Source organism: Miniopterus schreibersii (assembly GCF_964146895.1).
Source record: "Miniopterus schreibersii genome assembly, chromosome: 5".
Lineage (NCBI taxonomy): Eukaryota > Metazoa > Chordata > Mammalia > Chiroptera > Miniopteridae > Miniopterus > Miniopterus schreibersii.
The window spans coordinates 24,969,203-24,988,508 of record NC_138106.1 but is presented as its reverse complement, the minus strand read 5'-3'; the positions used below and the strand labels follow the sequence as shown (position 1 = coordinate 24,988,508).

The following is a 19,306-nucleotide window of genomic DNA, read 5'->3' as shown; positions in this document are numbered from 1 at the left end:
TGTCTTTAAGGTTCATCCATGCTATTACAAATGGTAGGATTTCCTTCTTTCTTTCCAGCTGAACTATATATATATATACATACACACATACACAAGGTGTCCCCCAAAAAAGTACACACACTTAACAGCTGATAGCTCAATTGATGTTTCTTTCTTTTCAAATTTGACCCATTGGAATTAATAATTATTCAAAGTGTGTACACATTTTTTTGAGACACCCTGTATATATCACATTTTCCTTACCCACTTACCGACACATGGACACTTAGGTTGCTTCCATGTCTTGACTATTGTAAATAATGTTGCAATGAACATGGGGGGGAGGGTGCAGAAATCTCTCTGAGATAGTGATTTTGTTATCTTTAGATATATATCCAGAAGTGGAATTGCTAGATCATATGGTAGTTCTACTTTTACATTTCTGAGGAACCTCCATCGTGGCTGCACCAATTTCCGTTCTCATAAAAAATGCACAAGATTTCCTTTTTCTCCACATCCTCGCCAACGCTCGTTATCCATGTCTTTTCAATGTTGCCCGTTCTAAGGGATGTGAGATGATATATCATCGTGCTTTTGACTTGAATTTCCCTGATGATTAGTGATGTTGAACATCTATTCATATACCCGGTGGGCATCTGTATGTCTCCTTTGAATAAATGTTTATTCAGTTCCTCATCCATTTTGTAATCAGACTGTTTGCTTTTTTGTTACTGAGGCTTTTTTAGAATTGTTTTTAAATTAAAAAAATTCAATCCTCCAAAGAAAATATCTTCTGTTTGACAGTTACTGAAATTTTTACTTTAGGAGGAAGCCATAGCAAGTCCTAGGCCAGACCAGAGAAGCTGGTTGGGGTTGCAGGGTATGGTAAGGGTATGACTTGGACTTGGTTTAGGCTGCCAACATTTGAGTTTATTCCTCAAATAGCAAAAAATCAGTACAAAGGACATAAAGAATACCAAATGAGAATGAGTGGACACAGTATTTCATGCCTCCCTTGTAGAGGTGGCCCAAGAGTTGGTGGTCCTGGTGACCCTCGTGGAGGGAGGTCTCAAGGTTGGAGGAGCATGAGGACCGTGAACTTGCTCTGTCTACTCCCAGCCACGTCATTGCCCTGAAACAGCTTCTGTGTCTGTCCACAGCTGTAAATCTGCTACTTAAGAACTCTGTCCCCTTGTAATAATATCCAACTTTTGATCATAAGGATCGCTTCTGTGTCAGCACCAGAATAATCCCCCTTGCCTGGGTTTGAACCTCAGAACCAAGGAGTTTGCCATTTATGCCTATGTTGGGGCTTCCACAGGTAAGACTAGCTGTGACCTACCTCAGGGGAGAAGCCGTTTTCCTAATGCCAGACACTAGGTTTGGGAATCTAAAAATGCTTTACTAACGAGGATAGAACTTCTAGCTAACAAAGTAAACTGATAGGCTTTGCGGTACCTTTATTTTCCATTAGAGTGATTTTTTAAAACCTTTTTCTTTTTTTTTTTACAGATGTGTGGGTCAATAAATAAGCACCTTTTCTGCAATTTTACATTCAGAAGCAAACAAGTGTAGAATTCAATATGATTATGCAGCCCCACGAGCATTACTTTAGAGAACATCTCTTTAGAAATGTTTTCTATCTTCAAGTGAACAATTTCTTACATTTCTTTCCCATTACCAATCATGCAAGTTAAAAAATGGTTGGTTTCATTAGGTAAGACAATTTATCAAACTGAAAATAAAACTGAAATCATGCATTTTGGCAGGTTTTCTTTTAGTACAGAGGGAAATAAAAAAGCATAGCAAGTGGGAAAAAAAAATCACCTGAAAATCTTTTTTGCTTCCCATTTGGGATTTATACAGAATTGGACCTTTTTTACCCCCCTTCCTGAAGAACTCACTGTTTCATCTATGCCCCTATTGCACCCAATATAATCAATCTCCTATCCTGACGTCATCTGCTAAAACAGTTGCCTTCCTCCACTCGATTTCAAGAGCCTTAAGAGCTTGGTTCTGTGTCCAATTCATGTTTGTACATCTGGCTCATGATAAATTGGTTAAGTGAATAAATATGGAAAAAACTTCAGTAAAAGGTAAACCGATTACCAAAATTATTGGTGGAAAAGGCTTTAATCTACTGAGTTATAAGAATTTGCTTCCTGAAATATTTTCAGAGACATTCTTTTTTAAAAGGAACAGCTTTTAAAAATAGTTGCCCCCCAAATCCATATGTTCAATCAGTCCCTTGTAAATAGAGCCTAAGAATTCCAAATATAACATTATTTTACACATTCAAAGACATAGGAGAGCTTTTTAAAATAAATATATTATTTTCTTTACCAGTTAATGGCAAAAATGATCTTGATAGAACCACCTACACTCACTTTTCTCCATGAGTTTGTCACTAGAGTTGAAACAGGTTTATACACCCCCCTGTAATCTGTATGCTTTGACTATAGGATGTGAGACTTTCAACAGGGAAGTTAACAAGAATGGGCAGTTCATTTATGATTTTTCTTTTGAGTACATTACCAAGAGACATTTTTTTTTTCTTCATATATGGCCCAAGCTGTGTTTTTCTCTGTATTTTATCTTTTTTTTTTTTTTTTTTTTTTTTGCTGGCAATGGAACCTTTCATAGACATCAAAGTCATCATAGAATTGGTATAAAGAGCTTTTACTGGATCTTTAACCTGGAGTTTTTACTTCCATTGAGTCAAAAATATTATCCCATTTCAAATCTGAATCAGAAATAAGGCAGATGCAATTGTGTCATGAAAATGAAAATGATTTTATTTCAAAAGAATAGGAGATTTTTATTCTACTCTATGAAAATTGCCATTGGATGCCAAAGGCTCATTCCAGGGTGCACGTTTTATAGTTATGTGTAGCTCTGGAAAGATACATGGTAATATCACCAACTGCTTTGTGCCCGTTGTGAAGATTTTTTTCACCTAACTTCTTTACATGTTGAAATAAAAATGGTTTCTACCCTTATCGGTTCTATTACGATTACAATGACATCTTGTGGCATTTCATTTTCTCTTTTAAAACTTGCCCAGGTAAAAATCAAACACTTTAGTTCTTGCTAAAGAATTTTAGCTTTATTGATGTAATATATATAAATTAAAATTTGAAAAACCTAGAAATTATTATTTGAAGTAGAAGCCAACTGAACAAAATGCATCCTGTGTTATTTGTTCAGCAGATATTTCTGAATAATTTCAATTAGAAAAAATATTTTCTTTCAAAAATATCAAGATGTCACATTTATTTTAAATTTTATTCCATTGGCACCATTGTGCTATAGGAACTGCCCAAGAAATTGGTTTTAAGGACAATGAAATTAAAAATGAAAAGTCTGCTGCTACTGAAGTATTGTGTGAATTGTTTAGACAAGCTAATTAAAACAATATTAGTGGAGAAAATATTTTACTGAAAGAAAAAAATTAGGACAAAATTGAACCTCTGTCATTTAAATCTAATAATTATCAGCCTCTTCATGGACTCCCTCCAATTAACATGGACAGTATGCTACATTAAAAGATGTAAATTTTTTTAAATGACAAACTGGATTCAAGATTCCCACCCTCCCACTCTGCCTCTCTCTCTCTCTCTCTCTCTCTCTCACACACACACACACACACACACACACACTCCAGTCATTAACATTCACTTCTACGAGAAGGATGTCAGAAAAATTCTTTCAGGTGTATTTTAATGACCAAGTCTAGTCTACTTCAGGTACCGGAGAGCTGTTTTGCTGATAATAATTGCCATTTGCATGTAGCTTGTGAATATTTGCTTTTCTACTTCCTTCTTTCTTTCCTCCCTCCCCTCTTTTTGAATTTGAACTTCTAAGCAACCCTTCTGTGAAAGCAATCACTTTTGGAAATTATAGGCAACATACCCACTTGCTATGTGCTTTAATAAACATGATTCCCTCACAAGCCGTGCTGTGAACATTATGCAATTTCCAATTCGAGACACCAATTGTAAGACACTCCTTTGTTTCATGTTTTGCTAAGGAAGAACAAATCATTGTCAGTTAAACTTTGACACGTTGAATAGAAAGTTTATTTTAAACTCATTCAAAACATTAAGTATGTCTTTTAGACTTAAAATTTTTTACATGTCATACTTATGTATATTTTACAATAAAAATATAAGCAAATGACAATGTTTTCAAAGCACAGAGTGCAGCTCCAAGTCCTTTTCTGCTATGTCCCTGGTCACCTATATCATTGGCCTCTATGCCACTAAGAGCATCGGTGACACAGCCATGCCCACAATGCAACTTCTGTCTCTAGGGCTTTCTTCTAAGCTATTGACACCAATTCCACAAGTTTTGAAACTGGCATTTTATCTTACTTAAAAAAAAAAAATCAATGAAAGGTTTTCAGACAATAAGCAGGATTTACAATGCTTCCTAAAATAGTCATTACGATTCTTTTTCAAATGGTTTGTTGACTGAGAAGCAAAGGGATGGCAGTTAGACAACCGTTATTCAACAAGATTACTGCATGCACAGGCAATGTCATCTAAAGTCACGACTTCTAGTTTTACCAGCAATTGTAAAACACCATTGATCGCTCTGTTTAAATAAATGTTAAACTGTGAAAAATGATGCTCCATAGTAGAGCTGAAATATGGTAATGTCAATGCTAATAGCTAACCTTTCGTGAGTGACTGCTGTGTGTCAAGTACTATTTATATTCTTCATATACATTATATTATTAAATTATTAATATAATCCTATGAAGTAGGTGTTACTTAAATATAATTAAAAATTAAATAATTTGTTCCAAGGCAGACATCTAGTAAGTGGTAGATCTGGTATTTAAAACTGGTTCTCTGTCATTCCACAGTGCATATTTTTCCCCACAGATCACTGGTTATAAATATTTAAACAGAAAGTACCAAAAGGTGGGGTCACTCAATCATATGGAAAAAGATAATCTCTCCATCAGCAATTTTCCTTGAATAATAGAGCAAAGAACAATTATGTGAACAAATGTCAGGTTTATATATTTGTGAATTATCACAAAACTTTCAGAAAAGGAGATAAAATAGTCTATTTGAGAAAGAGAGAAAAATGCTATATCAGCCAGAAGTTGCAATGGCTGCAGAAGAAACATTTTCTGGAAAATGCCATATGTCACAAATAACCACTTAATCTTTCCCCAAATAAACAAACCTCTGCAATTTTCAAAGAGAGGAAAAGTTTATCTATACTTAATGTATAAAAAAAGAGTTAACCTGGACAAAAGAAAGTACATGTTTTTTTGCATTGGTGTTATTTTCATTCATTAAACATTCTTTGCACAAATCCATGAATCTCTGTCTCATCAAAATCAGAAACCAATATGAACATAACGCACTTTTAGCTTAGGTTGATTAATGTTAAACTATCTTCTATACTTTGAACCAAAGTAGTTAATAAAAAAAACATTAAACTGATTCTGTGAAAATATCTCTCCCTGTCTTCATAAGACACAGATTTCCCCCCTCCTCCATAGCGATGTTTATGTGCATGTAGAGACTTCAACATTTCCTCAAGAATAACTTAGTTTCCCTGGCCTGTGTTGCTCAGCTGTTAGAGTGTCTGCCAGAGCACCGAAGGGTGGCAGATTTGATTCCTGGTCAAGGGCACATACCTGGGTGCAGGTTTGATCCTGTCCGGGCCAGGTGTGTTTGGGAAGCAACCAATTGATGTGTTTCTCTCACATTGATGTTTCTCTCTCTCTCCCTCTCTCTCTCTCTCTCTCCCCCCCTCCCCTCCCTTCCACTCTCTCTATAAAAATCAATGCAAAATAATAATAATAATAATAACTTTGTTGGCCCTGGGGGTAGCTCAGTTGGTTAAAGTATCATTAGAGCCAAGGTTGTGGGTTCCATCCCTTGTCAGGGCAAATACAAGAATCAACAAATGAGTGCTTAAATAAGTGGAACAACAAGTCAATGTTTTTCTCTCTCCCCCTTCCTCTCTCTCTTTCCCTCTCAAATCAATAAATTAATTTTAAAAAATAATAATTTTGTTGGCAGACATTAAACAAAATAACTGGGCTAAGTATCATACTCTCTGTATTGCATTCTTAGAAGAAAATTTAGGGAAAAAGCTTCTTGACATTGGTTGTGGATATGTCCAATAATTTTTGGATATGACACCAAAAGCACAGGTAACAAAAGAAAAAATAATAATTGGGACTATATCAAACTAAAAAGTTTCTGCACAGCAAAGGGAACAATCAATACTGTGAAAAGGCAACCTACAGAATAGGAAAAAATATTGGCAAACCATATATATGATAAGATATTAGTATCTAAAACATATAAGAAGCAAAATCAGTATTTTGAAGAGGTATCTGTACTCCCATGTTTATTACAAGGTTATTCATAATAGCCCAGATACCCTAAGTGTTCATCAATGTATATATGGATAAAGAAAATGTAATATATATTCCTATGTAATATATGTATGCATATAAATGTATGTGTGTGTGTGTATATATATACACACACACATATGTAAACACAAATGCAAATATTATTCAGCCATAAAAAGAAGGAAACCCTGCCATGTGCAACAGCATGGATGAATATGGAAGACATTATGCTAAGTGGAATAAGCCAGACAGAGAAAGACCAATACCACATGATCTCACTCATAATGTGGAATCTAAAAAATAAGAAGTAGAACTCATAGAAACAGAGTAAAATAGTGGTTGCCAGGGGCTGGGTTCTGGGTAAAATCGAGTGATACTGGTCAAAGGGTAAATACTTTCAGTTATAAGATGAGTAAGTTCTGGGGATATAATGTATAGCATAATGACTATAATTATGAATACTATATTGCATACTTGACATTTGCTAAGAGTAAATCTCAAGCATTCTCACCACACAACTTGAAAAAGCAACTGTGTTAATTTGATGGTGGTAATCATTTTACAATGGGTATATATATATTTTCATGTTGTGCAATTTAAATAAATACCATTTTATTTGTCAAATGTACCTCAATAAGGCTGGAAAAAAGGTTTAATTTAAAAACAAAAGATGCATAATTGCTGATTTCTTCCCCAAAAGATATGTTCAAAGAGAAAGAAGTTTCCATTAGCTGTGAACACTGTGTGTGTAGTAATGAATGCATTTTAAAATAAGTGAAACTAAACCATAAGATGTTACTTTTTCAATAGAAAAGAAAATATTGAAGAAATTATAAACAAAGTCAAACAGTAGTAAAAACTTGGTATTATCAAGTATTCTATTTTTAGCCACTCCATTAACATGCTAAGAACAAGGTTTTATTTAAGGGACATCTAAATTGTATTGAAATATTTTAAGGTAAACATTCTGAATGGTAGAGTTTAATCTTATATTAGCGAAGAAAATGTATTTTGGGCTTTATGCTTGTTTAATGATGTTGACTCTTCCTTATAGGTAACTCATTTAGTTGACTAATAGACATATAGATAGAGCAAATATGTGATGCTTAACAAGTAGAGATCCAGTACTGAGGAGTATCACAAACTCAGAATAACAATCTTGAGTCAACATCAGTGAGCCTGATCTGTGTACATTATAAATGAAAACAGGAGCACTGTTCTACAATAACCTCAGCTTTATGAATAAACGATAAGTTTTCTGAGAATATAAGCTGTAAAAGATTCAGTGTTGAGCATTGTGACCTGGCTATTCATAAATTCTTTTGTGGGCTTTGCCTGTAAATGTCTCTATATGTTTAAAGGATATATTTGAAGTGTTCTAATATGCAGAGGAAGTCTGCATTTTTCCATAGTATGTAACAGGGGAAAAGCTTTAGAGTAAAACCATTTTTTCTCATTTTGCATAAGTTCATTGCATTTTTAATGTAGACTACTGCTCCATTCCCCAAATCTCTCTAAGTTGTGTGAAAATTATAGCCTTTTCTGTTTCCATGGATAAAAATATCAAACATGTAAACCTTATTTTAAATGTAGTTTTGCTACTAACATGAATCCGTGGATCAGTGGCAATGTATCACCCGCAGGTTGTTAGAAATGCAGGTTCTCAGGTTCTGCCCTAGGCCTACCAAAATGAGAATCTGCTTTACGATCCCCAGGTAATTCTAATACATAGAAAGTCTGAGAAGCACTAACTTAGGACACTTCACTGATTGATCTAATTTTCTGTAAGTTAACTCTGTCTAAACAGCCAGTATACAAGAATTCCACATGCGTTCTTTATTTCGCAATATTCAAGATTTAGTGTGTAATAAAATCACCAAGGGAACTCATTAAAATACAGATTTTCAAGTTTTTCCTCAGAGTTTGAAATTCAGTAGGTCTAGGGTCAGACCTGGTTTCCCCAAATCACAACTCTTCTGAACAGAATTAAAGTTAATGACAATATCAATTCCTGTTAACAGCTCCAAATCCTACCTAACACAAGAAAGTCACATCCTAGCCGTTTCTGTTAAATTTTTAAATGGTTTGAACTTTTTCTGAAACTGTTAATCACAGAATCAAAAATTTGGTATTAAATGTGCCTAATTTCATTCCTAGAACATGATGAGTTCATTCTTTCATTTTTCTCCCCACGCCCTGAAAAAGAAAACCATTATTTCAGCCAATGGATAACAAAGCAATTCACTAGAGACCTGCCTCCACTGGAGTCAACTACTTCTTGTTCTAGAAATGAGACCAATATATCCTGCAAAGTACTTATAATTCTCCAGAGGCCCCGAACAAATGCACCAGGAGCCATCAAGTAACCAATGGGAGAAACAGAAACGTGATACCCCAATTACAAACATTCAGGATCAAAAATGTAAAAACCTCTTAGAACAAACAAGAACACCTCTGCAGGTAGAATTCAGCCCAAGCCCTGTGGATTCCCAGTATCTGAACTAGCATGTTTTTTTCTAGTTAATTACCTGGTCACATACATACCACAGAGCTTATTTTTATTATTAATTTGCTTGCATGGTTTACTTTGAGGCTTTTGAGAACTTGGGTGTAGTTTGGATTTTACTTGCAGCAGCAAAACATGGTGATACACCAGGCGTGTAATCTACTTGAGGCTTCAGACGCCACATGGGTTTTAAAAGACACGGCCAATAAACCATAGCTATAAGCTGTGGGTTTGCAGAGCCCTATTCTTCTAACAGGTTTTGTCGTGAAGCCATTCAAAAGACATTCAGTTTGCATTCTTCTATATTACACTAGACACTTTTCAGAGAAAAAAACAATCAGAATTCTTTCAGAGTACCTGTCTTCGTTTCAATGATTACTGCTTGTTATGTTTAAGTGTATAGTGCTCATTTACTTTTGTGCCTTGAGTCTGCATGATTATAAAAGATTTACGATGTCCCCATCTTAAATTTGGAAAACTCACTGTTTCCAGATTTCACCCGGAGGTATTTTTATACTACAACTTCTAAAATGAAAAGCAGAGCTGTTCACATGTTCACTATGTACTTTATTTTAAATACCAGTACAACAAACACAACAACACAAGGAGCTTTACCTCAATAATACTGATAACATTCCTTGACAAGTTGGCTTATAATTTACATACATTGCTTTTAGTTGCAGTTATTTTAATTATTATCTCAAGATATACTGTAAGACACAAATCTTAAATATATACCAGTTGCAAACATAATGTGCTTAGTTACTATTTTTCTTGTTATTCAAGTGAAATGATTTAAAGTTCCTCAAAATCATGTCCGTTTGTGTTCATTGTTTCAGGATGCATGACTCGGCCCATGAACAGGATCGTCCCTGCATTGGGTTGGAAGTGAACAAAAGAGGGGATAAACAACAAAAAAAATATATTTATATTAAAAAAGGGATATTTACTTCTCTTCTTGCTTACAACAAGCAATATTTAAAAACTAAAAATAACGTATCATTTATAACGTATCATGATATAAATAAAAAATCATTTGAACATTAGAAATTATCCAATAAACAATGTGGGAAAATGTTACCAATTTAAAAATTTATTTCTCTTTAACCTAGTAAAAAAGTTCTGTTCTCATAACAGACTTACCTGTCCTCCTATTCCTGATAAGAAAGAAAAACGGATGGTCGACAATCACTTGGGGATACAGCACAGCCATCCTACTAATGGCAATCATTCCTAAGTGCAGAGAGAAGGTAATTACATGTCTGCGGATGTGCAGGGACTAATGAGTAATTTCTCCAAGCCATCTATATTTAATGCAAAGGCAATGGCTTACGGGAAACCCGACTTTAAAGACTTAAAGAGAGAAAAATGATAAAGGTGCTAATATTTCTATTTGACTTTGAACACCCCCCCCCGCACACACACCACACCCAGTTTCCTACCCCACCAAAAATAATAGGACAATTTATTCTGCCTCTTACAAAACATAGTCTCAGTCTCAGATAAATACTTACATCTTTACTGAAATGATCTTTCAGTTGAAGGAAGACAGAAGAAAAAAACACCCTAAAAAAACTAAGAGTTTAAAAAACACCCTAAAAAAAACTAAAAGAAATGACTTGAGAATATAAAAAGCTAAGAGTTTTTTTATATTCTCAAATCATTATTTCTTTTGTCTGAAATGGGTATTTTCACATAGCAAGTCCCCAGGCCTCTCCTAAGTGGCTGGAATGGCAGTGATCAAAGGGAATATATAGCAGTGAGAGACTCAATGTGTTTCCTACAAGCTGGGAAACTGAATTCCCCTGAGATACTTATTATGAATGACCGTTTTATACTTGCTTCAGGGTGATTCCACTGTCAGGAAAAGGTCGCTATTAAATTATGTAACTTTTAAGCTTTCTTGATGCCTGAGACTACTGTGTTTCTATTTCCTCCTGAAATACTGTTTTTACTCCGGCTATCCTTTTAATGGACAAATTTAATGCAAAGGTAGAAATAATGTACGCAAATATGATGTTACATTTTATGAGGCAGTGATGGTGGAAATTTGGCTAAAATTTGATGATAAAATGGAAACAAATCCAACCAAATAAAAGGAGGGGGGAAAAAAGGCAATGTGAATATCATTCTCCCTTAACTAAGGAAGTCAGAATGATCGAAATGATCAAGGATATTTGCCATTTGCCATTTTTGCCTCGGACACATGGTTTATGTCAAATTCCTTGAATTGTTTAATTAAAATTGTGATTTTATTGGTATTGTTATTTAGTTAAAAGTATTTACTACATGCTATCATACACTCTTGTTTATGTATGTGCTTTTAATATCAAAACTTTTCACTGACAAAATTATAAACTAACTTCCGTAAGTAATTAAGTAGGAAGAAAAATGTTTAACTGGGCAGCAGGGAAATATTTAAGACAGTGGAACAGGCAGCACAGCAGGGAAATCTATCCTACAGAGCTGACTGTGCCCTGCGTTTATTGAGAGAAAGCAGGACACGGGAGCTACCCTGCACGGGGCCCGGGGTGAGCGCACGCTTCGTAGCCTACTTAGGAAATTCTAGCTGGTTCAGCATTAGCTGGACTTCTGCGTTAGAGCAGAGCCAGAGCAGTCGGCTTTGTGCCTAGGTTCTGAAAATGACCCCTGCCCTCCACCCAAGAGTGCTCCAAAACTACAAATCTAGAAACGGTGAGAAGATTGTAGAAAAGAACTGGGCACCTGAGGTGGCAGCAGCCTCCGAGCCTTCTTCATTAACCTCGATGAAGGACTTGTGAATTGCTTTGGAGAGGAAAACCCCTTTGTTATCTGCAAGAAAGAGATGACAGAGCATTTCTTCAGTATCAGAGACAGGAAAGCATTTTACCCTTTGATAAGAGGATTTAAAAACTGTAAGAGGCATCATATGCTGACGTATGATATAAACTTAATGGTATAAAACAAGAAATAATGTGAGATTACATTTATGATTTGAGAGAACCATCAAAGATGTATATTCTGATTAGCCCTCGTTTTATATTCTCCTGCACTTATAACTAGTCAAATATATTTAGTTGGCAAAACACACACATGAATTCCAAGACAGAAAATATAAATTCATATTTAACTGATGCTATATTGTTTCAGACTCTGATGCCTATTTTCATTGGTCTGACAGCAAAGGGAGGGTCAACTATTAAGAGCCAATATTATGGCCCTAAATGCAAAAGTGACAGAGCCCAGTTCCTGAATGGTAATGGGTACCCACATTCCCAGCTAAGCCCTCTTCAAATATTCTGGGGGGAGTTCTCAAAGACACCTTATGGTATTTCAGCCACATCAATTTGCACAGAGGAAACTGCCCCCAATGGTTCCTGAGCCTGATCTGCTGGCTGTAGGAGGCGCCTTGAAAGAAGGAATCTTGTCCTTTCAACTCTGACCTCTGTCCCAAGTGTACCCTCCTCTCCCTAGTCACCTAACCTCTCATCTGCCCTCATTGACCCACACAGAGTGGTGGCAGTGGGAGAGGCATAAAGATCAAGAAAACAAGGGTGCTGAGGGTTCTTGCAAGAGAGCTAGTTACTTTTTAAAAATAATGGAATGGATAAACCTTTAGTAAGCTAAGTGAGGAAGAGAGGCTGCTCACATAAACAGTGTTAAGACAAAAAAGAACTTATCTAAAGATACAGATGAGAATTTTTAAAAACCACAAAAATACTATGTATAATTTTCTGAAGGTAAATGCTAATGAACTTTACAAGGTATAATTTATTTACTATAAGTGTATCTACTTACAAAACACAGTTTGGCAAGTTTTGATAGTTATATATATCTGTAAACCCACATCCACAAATAAGAGAATATTTCCATCTCCCCCAAAAGATTTTTGTGCTTTATTTAATGCAGGTAATTTTGAAAATGAATGGGTTTGCCATCAACTGGACACTTTTACAGTAATGTATAAATTATAAAGTTGAGCCAAGGAAAAAAATAGATCTGAATAATCCAGTAACCATTAGAGTACTAGTAGACAAAAACTTCCACCATCCTCAAAATTAAAGACTCCAAGACTAATGGGTTTTCTGGGTGATTTAACCAAACCTTCAAGGAACAGACAGAAATTTCTGTTAAAAAAAAAATTCTAGATGCTAGAAAAAGAATAAAAGTAATCTCAGTCATCTACGGGTAGTCGTACCTTGCTATTAAAATTGAGCAAGGGCAGTCTTCTAAGGGAAAAAGTATTAACCAAACTCTCCTATTAACATGTAGGTAAGTGGTTTTTCTTTTTTTAAATCAGAAAATTAAACCCGGCAAGATATTCAAATAAATTTTTTAAATGAGTTTCAGGGGATGTCACAGTATGTTATGTCGCCACAGTTGAAATCAATTCCAACTGTCTTGAGTTCACATCAGAGCTTCCTCCGGGATGACCTTATCAAACGCAACCAATTTATGCCATTACCCTAGTAAAAACCCTCTCCCCGCTCCTGCGCACACTGCCCCCCGCCTGCGGCATGTGCCACCCCTGCGCGCCTGCTCATATGCAATGTGGGGTCCCCCATGCGGTCCCCCTGCTGCATTCGCTCGCGCTCCAGTTCATTTGAGCCGCCACAGCCCGGCGTCCACACTTGACCGCGTTTGTGTCTTTGCTCTCCCAGAAGCTCTTTTAACATTTGCTGTCCAGTAAGACACCTAATCTACTTTTAAAGTTCAACTTCGAGACCTACCAGGGCCTCTTCTGCTCTCCACTGATTCCTACCTCCCACTGAAGTAGAACTGACCACACTTTCCCGCTCAACCCAGGATCTAACTCTATTGAAGCCTTTATAATAGATCCCATTTGCACGGACCTCTCTTCCCGGACTGCCAGCTTCCTTCAACCAAGGAGTGTGCCATTCCCCTTAGTATCCCTGGCTTCTGGCATTCAGCGGGGGAGGAAGTTTCCTGGTGGTGTGTAATTTTCCAGTATTTAACCCAATAAACAGAAATTTATTAATTGCTGAAGGAAAGAGGTCACCTATTTCATATCGTAAGACTTTGGGTCTTGGCACTCGGTGAGCACCATGACCACAATTCTGTTCACGATTATAGCTATAAACTTTATTCTTATAATCAATAAAACATATGACACTAATCCAACTAGATGCTCTAGGAAAATTGATGGAGAACAGCAGCAGAGAGGGAAAGAATACAAAGACCACACACACTGAAACTATAAAAATCTAATCGAGCAGAAGAGCAAAGGGAATGGCACCCAACAGACCAGTGTCATCATAGACATTTCAGAGAGCAAAATAAAGATCCTGTCCAATGTTCTGACTCCCAGGGGCGAGCAACTGCTGCGTGAGGGACGGCAAAGGTCTGCAGACGTAAACGGGACCTCGGGACACTCAACCTTCAGAAAAACAGTACCCGTTTGGAAATACAAGTGGGAGAAAAATGTAAGGAATAAGAAATCACATCACAGATACTGAGGGGGAAAAAGAAAATGAATTTTTTTCTCTTGGGAGGAACTTCAAGCAGTCACATTAAAGTAAAATGTATGCCGAAAGTAGTTTAAAAGAGAACGCTGTCTGCTGTCACCGAATTTTAGGAGGAGATCAGCTCATGCAGGGATGCAGGCATGTTAACAACCTCCAGCTTGCCCTCCAATGCTGCCCCTTGTCGAGTAATTGTGTCCATCAGGCCATCTTTCCCGCTCAGCCCTGCGCTTACTCCTCCAGGGCCTGGACCTTGCCTGGCCTATTCATCTTCTATCAACAGGTTCTTTCACACTCCCAGGCACCAAGTACACACTCAGATATTTGATGAATCAGAATGTAAGGGAAATTAAAGAGATCTAATTTACACTGATGAGCTTGTCTTATTGGTTAGAGAAAAGTTAACTCTTCTCTAAAATAGAAAATAAATAAATGTAAATCAAACAGAGCTACCAAAAAAAATAAAATAAAAAATCCATACGCTGGCCCCAAGCAGTCTTCTCCTTCTGGCCACAGCAGACATTGCTGCCAAAGGACGGGTCCTACTTTCCTCCAGGCAGTGTGGAGCCAGGCTTTTCACATGGATAAGATGGGAACTGGGCCAGAAAACCCTAGTTTCCTCAGAGAAGAGCTGGGCAACAATTCAAGCTCTTCTGAAGACAGCGGGGCAAAATACTTAAGCATTCATTGAGTCATTGAGCAAATATTTATCAAGTGCTCTATGTGTAAGAGGTATTGTGCAGGGTCCCAAAGGCTCTAAGTATCTGTGATTAACATAATGCTGGCAGGATGGCATCTTGCAAGTGGATGCCACCACATCCCTTGTGGCACGGCTCCTAAACACAGCCAGTACAAATAGATTTCTGTGTCCCCAAGATCATGCTTAAAATAACAAAATGAAGAGTGTTCCATAAAAGGATGACGAAACTAAATATTTTAGTTGCTAAAATATTTTTAGCTTTAACCCCACCCATGAACTTTAGAAAGGTTTCCAGAATTTGAGCTCCTTCAAGGTAGGAATAGTGTGTGTTTATTTTACCGGATAGATTTTGTTATAGACAAGCAAATATTCACCCATTTACTCATTCATTCATTCATTCATTCATTCATTCATTCATTCATTCTTATACTAAGCACCTCCTATGTGCCAGACACTTTTGATGCACTGGGTATAATGGTGAACTAAACAGGTTCTTCCTAATGGGGGAAAGCAGACATTGAGTGACAAGGACAACTAAAAAGCAAATCAATAAATGACCACAATTTCAGTGTGTGATAAGTGTAACTTAGAAATAAGAGCAGGTGATGCGTTGGCTGGTGACTAGGGCAGAGAAGAAGAGCTCCCTGACACAGGGTGTTGGGAAAGGCATGTCTGAGAAGGTCCATTTGAGCTGAGACCTAAAGTGTACAAAGGAGCCAGCCAGGGAAGACCTGAGGTAGGGTTTCCTGTGGAGGGAAAGGCTAGTGCAAGGCACATACAAGCCAGGCGTGTTCAAGGACCCAAAAGAGAGCTTGTGGGGCTGAAATGTGGGAGTGAGGAGGGCTGGAGGTTTGAGAGAAGCCCCCACGCCCGGAGCCAGCGGGGCGAGCACCATTCCCTCACCACGCTCCTACCCAGCATTATCCCGGGCCCCACTCCGCGCCGGGCTCTGAGGATGGAACAACGTGGGATGCAGTCCCTGCTGCTGAGGAGCTCTGAGGCCCAAGACACGTGTGTGCACATACAGCCTAAGAAAAGCTTTGTGCTGTGAGAGTCCACAGGAGGGAACGTCAGTCGTCTAGGAAGGAAGAGATGTCAGTGGAAGCTTCTCAGAGGCGGCAATATTTGGGCTGGTTCTTGAAGAATCGGCAGAGGAGTGAAAGTCAGAGAAGGGGACAAGGGCATTCCAAGCAGAGGATTATACTTGCAAAGTGAGATAAGCAGAGGGGATGACCTGGAGGTGCAGATGGAGCCTGGTTTATTGGGGGATGGGGAGTGGCAGGGGATTCGCCTGACCTTAAGCATTTGCACCATGATGCTAGAGAGCTGGGCTTTGTCCAGAAATAACGGAACATGACTGCTTGATTTTAGAAGACTCCTGTGGGTGAGCAAAAAGGTAGGGGCACGAAGATCAAGTTTGTTAACTGCTGCAATAGTCTCGGCAAGAAAGTAGGAGTGGAAGTGGAATTATGGCACCAGGAGAGAAATACAGCCTCTGGCTTCCAGGTGCAAGGAGAAAGCGCGCAAACAAGGGCAGGATGGGAGTCAGGCGGCATAAATCTGAGCACTGGAGTCTGACCTGGGTATGGCTTTTGCCATGTCTTCTTAACTCCCGTATTTTATTGGCGCCTTTATGAAAGCTCGTACTTTATGCTGAAAGATTTAGTACTCATTTTTTCCTTCCTTACACCTTCCAAGAGGATTATCTATTAATCCAAATACTGACAGTCACTCATTTCCATTACAAAAATAGCCCTGCTCCCTAACAGGATCCACACTGCAACTGGATGAGCATTTTAAATCGAGCCCGAGAAGAAAATGATTCTCAGCACTCTCTAGATTCCATGTTTATTGTATGAGCGTTTACTACGTTTTATGTTAATGAAATTTAGCATCAAAAGCAATGGATATCAAATTGAGATAAAAATCCAACAATAAATACAGAGCATCTCATCTTGTTCATTCCATCATTCAGTAAGTACTGGGCAGAAAGCACAGTGCTGGGTGCTTCCCAAGCTCACATAAGGCTCAGTCTTCGGGAGGTTTAAATTCTGGCATGGAATATCCAGTGCATAAATAATGATGTGATCAGATGTGATATGTGACATACAGACAAGGACAGAATATTTTAGAATGTAAGGAGTGAGCGCTTCTGGTTGTAATCATGGTGGCTTGATAAAGCTGGGGAAGTCTGAGCTGAGGCTCAGTTCTAGAGGTATTTTGGGTGGGAGAGATTTCATAAAGTGGGGAGCGGGGGGATGTGTGGTGCAGAGCGAGTGTTCAGTTTGGCTGGAGCACAAGCTGTGTATAAGGAATTAGCCAGTTAAGGCTGGAGGGAGCTGAGGTCTGAGTACCCCACTGAGCAGGGGCCGGTGCACAGCAGGCTGAAGCGAGGCTCTGAACAGGAACTGGAGTGATCTGAGAGTGAGTTTTAAGGCGATTAATCTTGGCAGTAGTAGATAAGCGGCAGATAAGACAGATTAAATGGAAGAGAGATTGGAAACCATTTAGGAGACTGTTGAAATAGTCTAGGGCAGCAGTAATGGGAGTCTGAAATGAAGGCGGATGCCAATGAATTAGAAAATAAAAGAGTGGATTCTAGAAGTCTCAGCAAAGGATTCTCAAGCCACTCTTTTTCCAGAAGCAGGAGGACATTAAGCAGAGTTGCTGCTGCTGCTGGTGTTGATTTGGCCCACTACTAAATCACATTTGCTATTTTTGAAGATACATATTTTATTGCATGATTTAAGAATGTAGCAGTGTCCCATTAGTACCTAATTGTTTTCTGGGTGCTTTCGAATTTACAAAACCTATTAATAATGTTATTTTTAAAGTGTTTCTCAGTTTTTAAGTAAGAATTTTAATTGAAGAAATAATACATACACAGGGTAAAATTCCAAACAAACAGTACCCAGTATGTGAAACAAAAACTCCTCTCTTATCTAAAAGCCATTGTCCCGTATTCAAGAGGCAACTACTGCTATTAGTTTCTAAGGCCTTGTTCAGAAATGTTCTGTGCATTTAAACGCTTAAATACACACCTATATTTCCTCTTCCATCTTTGGACCCAATATGTTCCCATTCTGCTCTTCATTTTTTTCCCCCTCTCTGCTTCCACAGTGCTTTCTCTAGTACAGGATTTCTTAACTCGTCATTACTCTTGACATTTTGGGCTGGATCATTCCTTGTGGTGCTGTCCTGTGCAGTGTACATTACACATTTATAGAAAGCAACCCTGGTCCCTGCACCCAAGAAAGCAGTAACACTGCCTGATTTTGACAACCAAAAAGGTCTGCAGCTATTGCTAAATATCCCCTGGATGGCCAAACTGTCCTCCACAGTTTGGGAACCACCACACCAATAAAACATTTCTATCACTCTTTGTTGTATTAAATCCAGCTGTTTATGTCCTTTCCCCCATAGTGTGTGTGCTTCTTTAAAACGGGTATAATATCTTGGTCATTTCTTTATTTTATGATATAGTACTTTGCTCACACTATCTGCCTCACAGAGAGTTGTTAAATGAAAGAAACAGACATGGCATTGAATATAATTAATGTCGTACATCTTAAACACCATGAAGTTCTCATTAAAGTAGAAAATAACAACCAAGTAATAATTTTCCTGGGTACTTGTGGGAGTTACTAAGTGTCATAGACATTTTAGTTATTATTTGGATGCAAAAAACGTGACAGGTGACAAGAATACCAACCATGTAAGGCAGAGTATATGGTGCCCAAATAAATGACGCAGGGATCAAATGGCACTGAACTTGGAGGAAGCAGAAAGGCAAGCTTATAGTTGTATAGTGTTTGAATGAATGAGTCATACATTAATGTGTGTGTGTGAAAGGGCAGGGGGAGGATGTATTGGTTGGGGTGGCAGGCATGCTGGGGCTATCAAGACTCTGGCAAAACTAAAAATTTAAGAATTAAAGCTTGAGATACTGGCTTTAGATCTTTTATCAAAGCTATCCTGAGGACCTGAACTGGGTAGTGTCTGGGGATGGCCAATTCTGGATTTCTTACATATGTTTTAAGGAGCACATGTTTCAAGAAATGTACCATGTAAGGTGGCCTCAAAGAAACCTCTTCCCTCCTCCCCTCCCTCGCCTTATCCTCCGGGGAACATCTGCTGTGTGCCAAGTATGTGCCAGCCCTGTGCCAGGTACGGGAACGCAGCTGCAAACAGGGCGCTGGGAAGGATCCGATTCTGATGGAGGTTTGATCAAACAAACAGCGACTTCACATATATATGATATGAACTCTGAG

At 38.0% G+C, this 19,306-nt stretch overlaps 1 protein-coding gene across 3 annotated transcripts in view; it reads right to left on the bottom strand.

Annotated features, from left to right (window-relative positions):
• Nucleotides 1-8,181: 8,181 nt before the first annotated feature.
• The window catches only part of SERPINI1 (serpin family I member 1), a 62,916-nt gene continuing 51,791 nt past the window's right edge, over nt 8,182-19,306 (bottom strand). For 2 of the 3 annotated variants that reach the window (XM_081138153.1, XM_081138154.1), the window contains exons 7-9: nt 11,598-11,684; nt 10,017-10,106; nt 8,182-9,745 (exon numbers count right to left, since the gene is read on the bottom strand). In XM_081138153.1, the coding sequence (XP_080994279.1) occupies nt 9,669-9,745; nt 10,017-10,106; nt 11,598-11,684 (254 nt within the window). In that variant the 3' untranslated portion in view covers nt 8,182-9,668. The remainder of the gene's footprint in view (nt 9,746-10,016; nt 10,107-11,597; nt 11,685-19,306) is intronic. The other variant, XM_081138155.1, reaches the window with a different exon arrangement.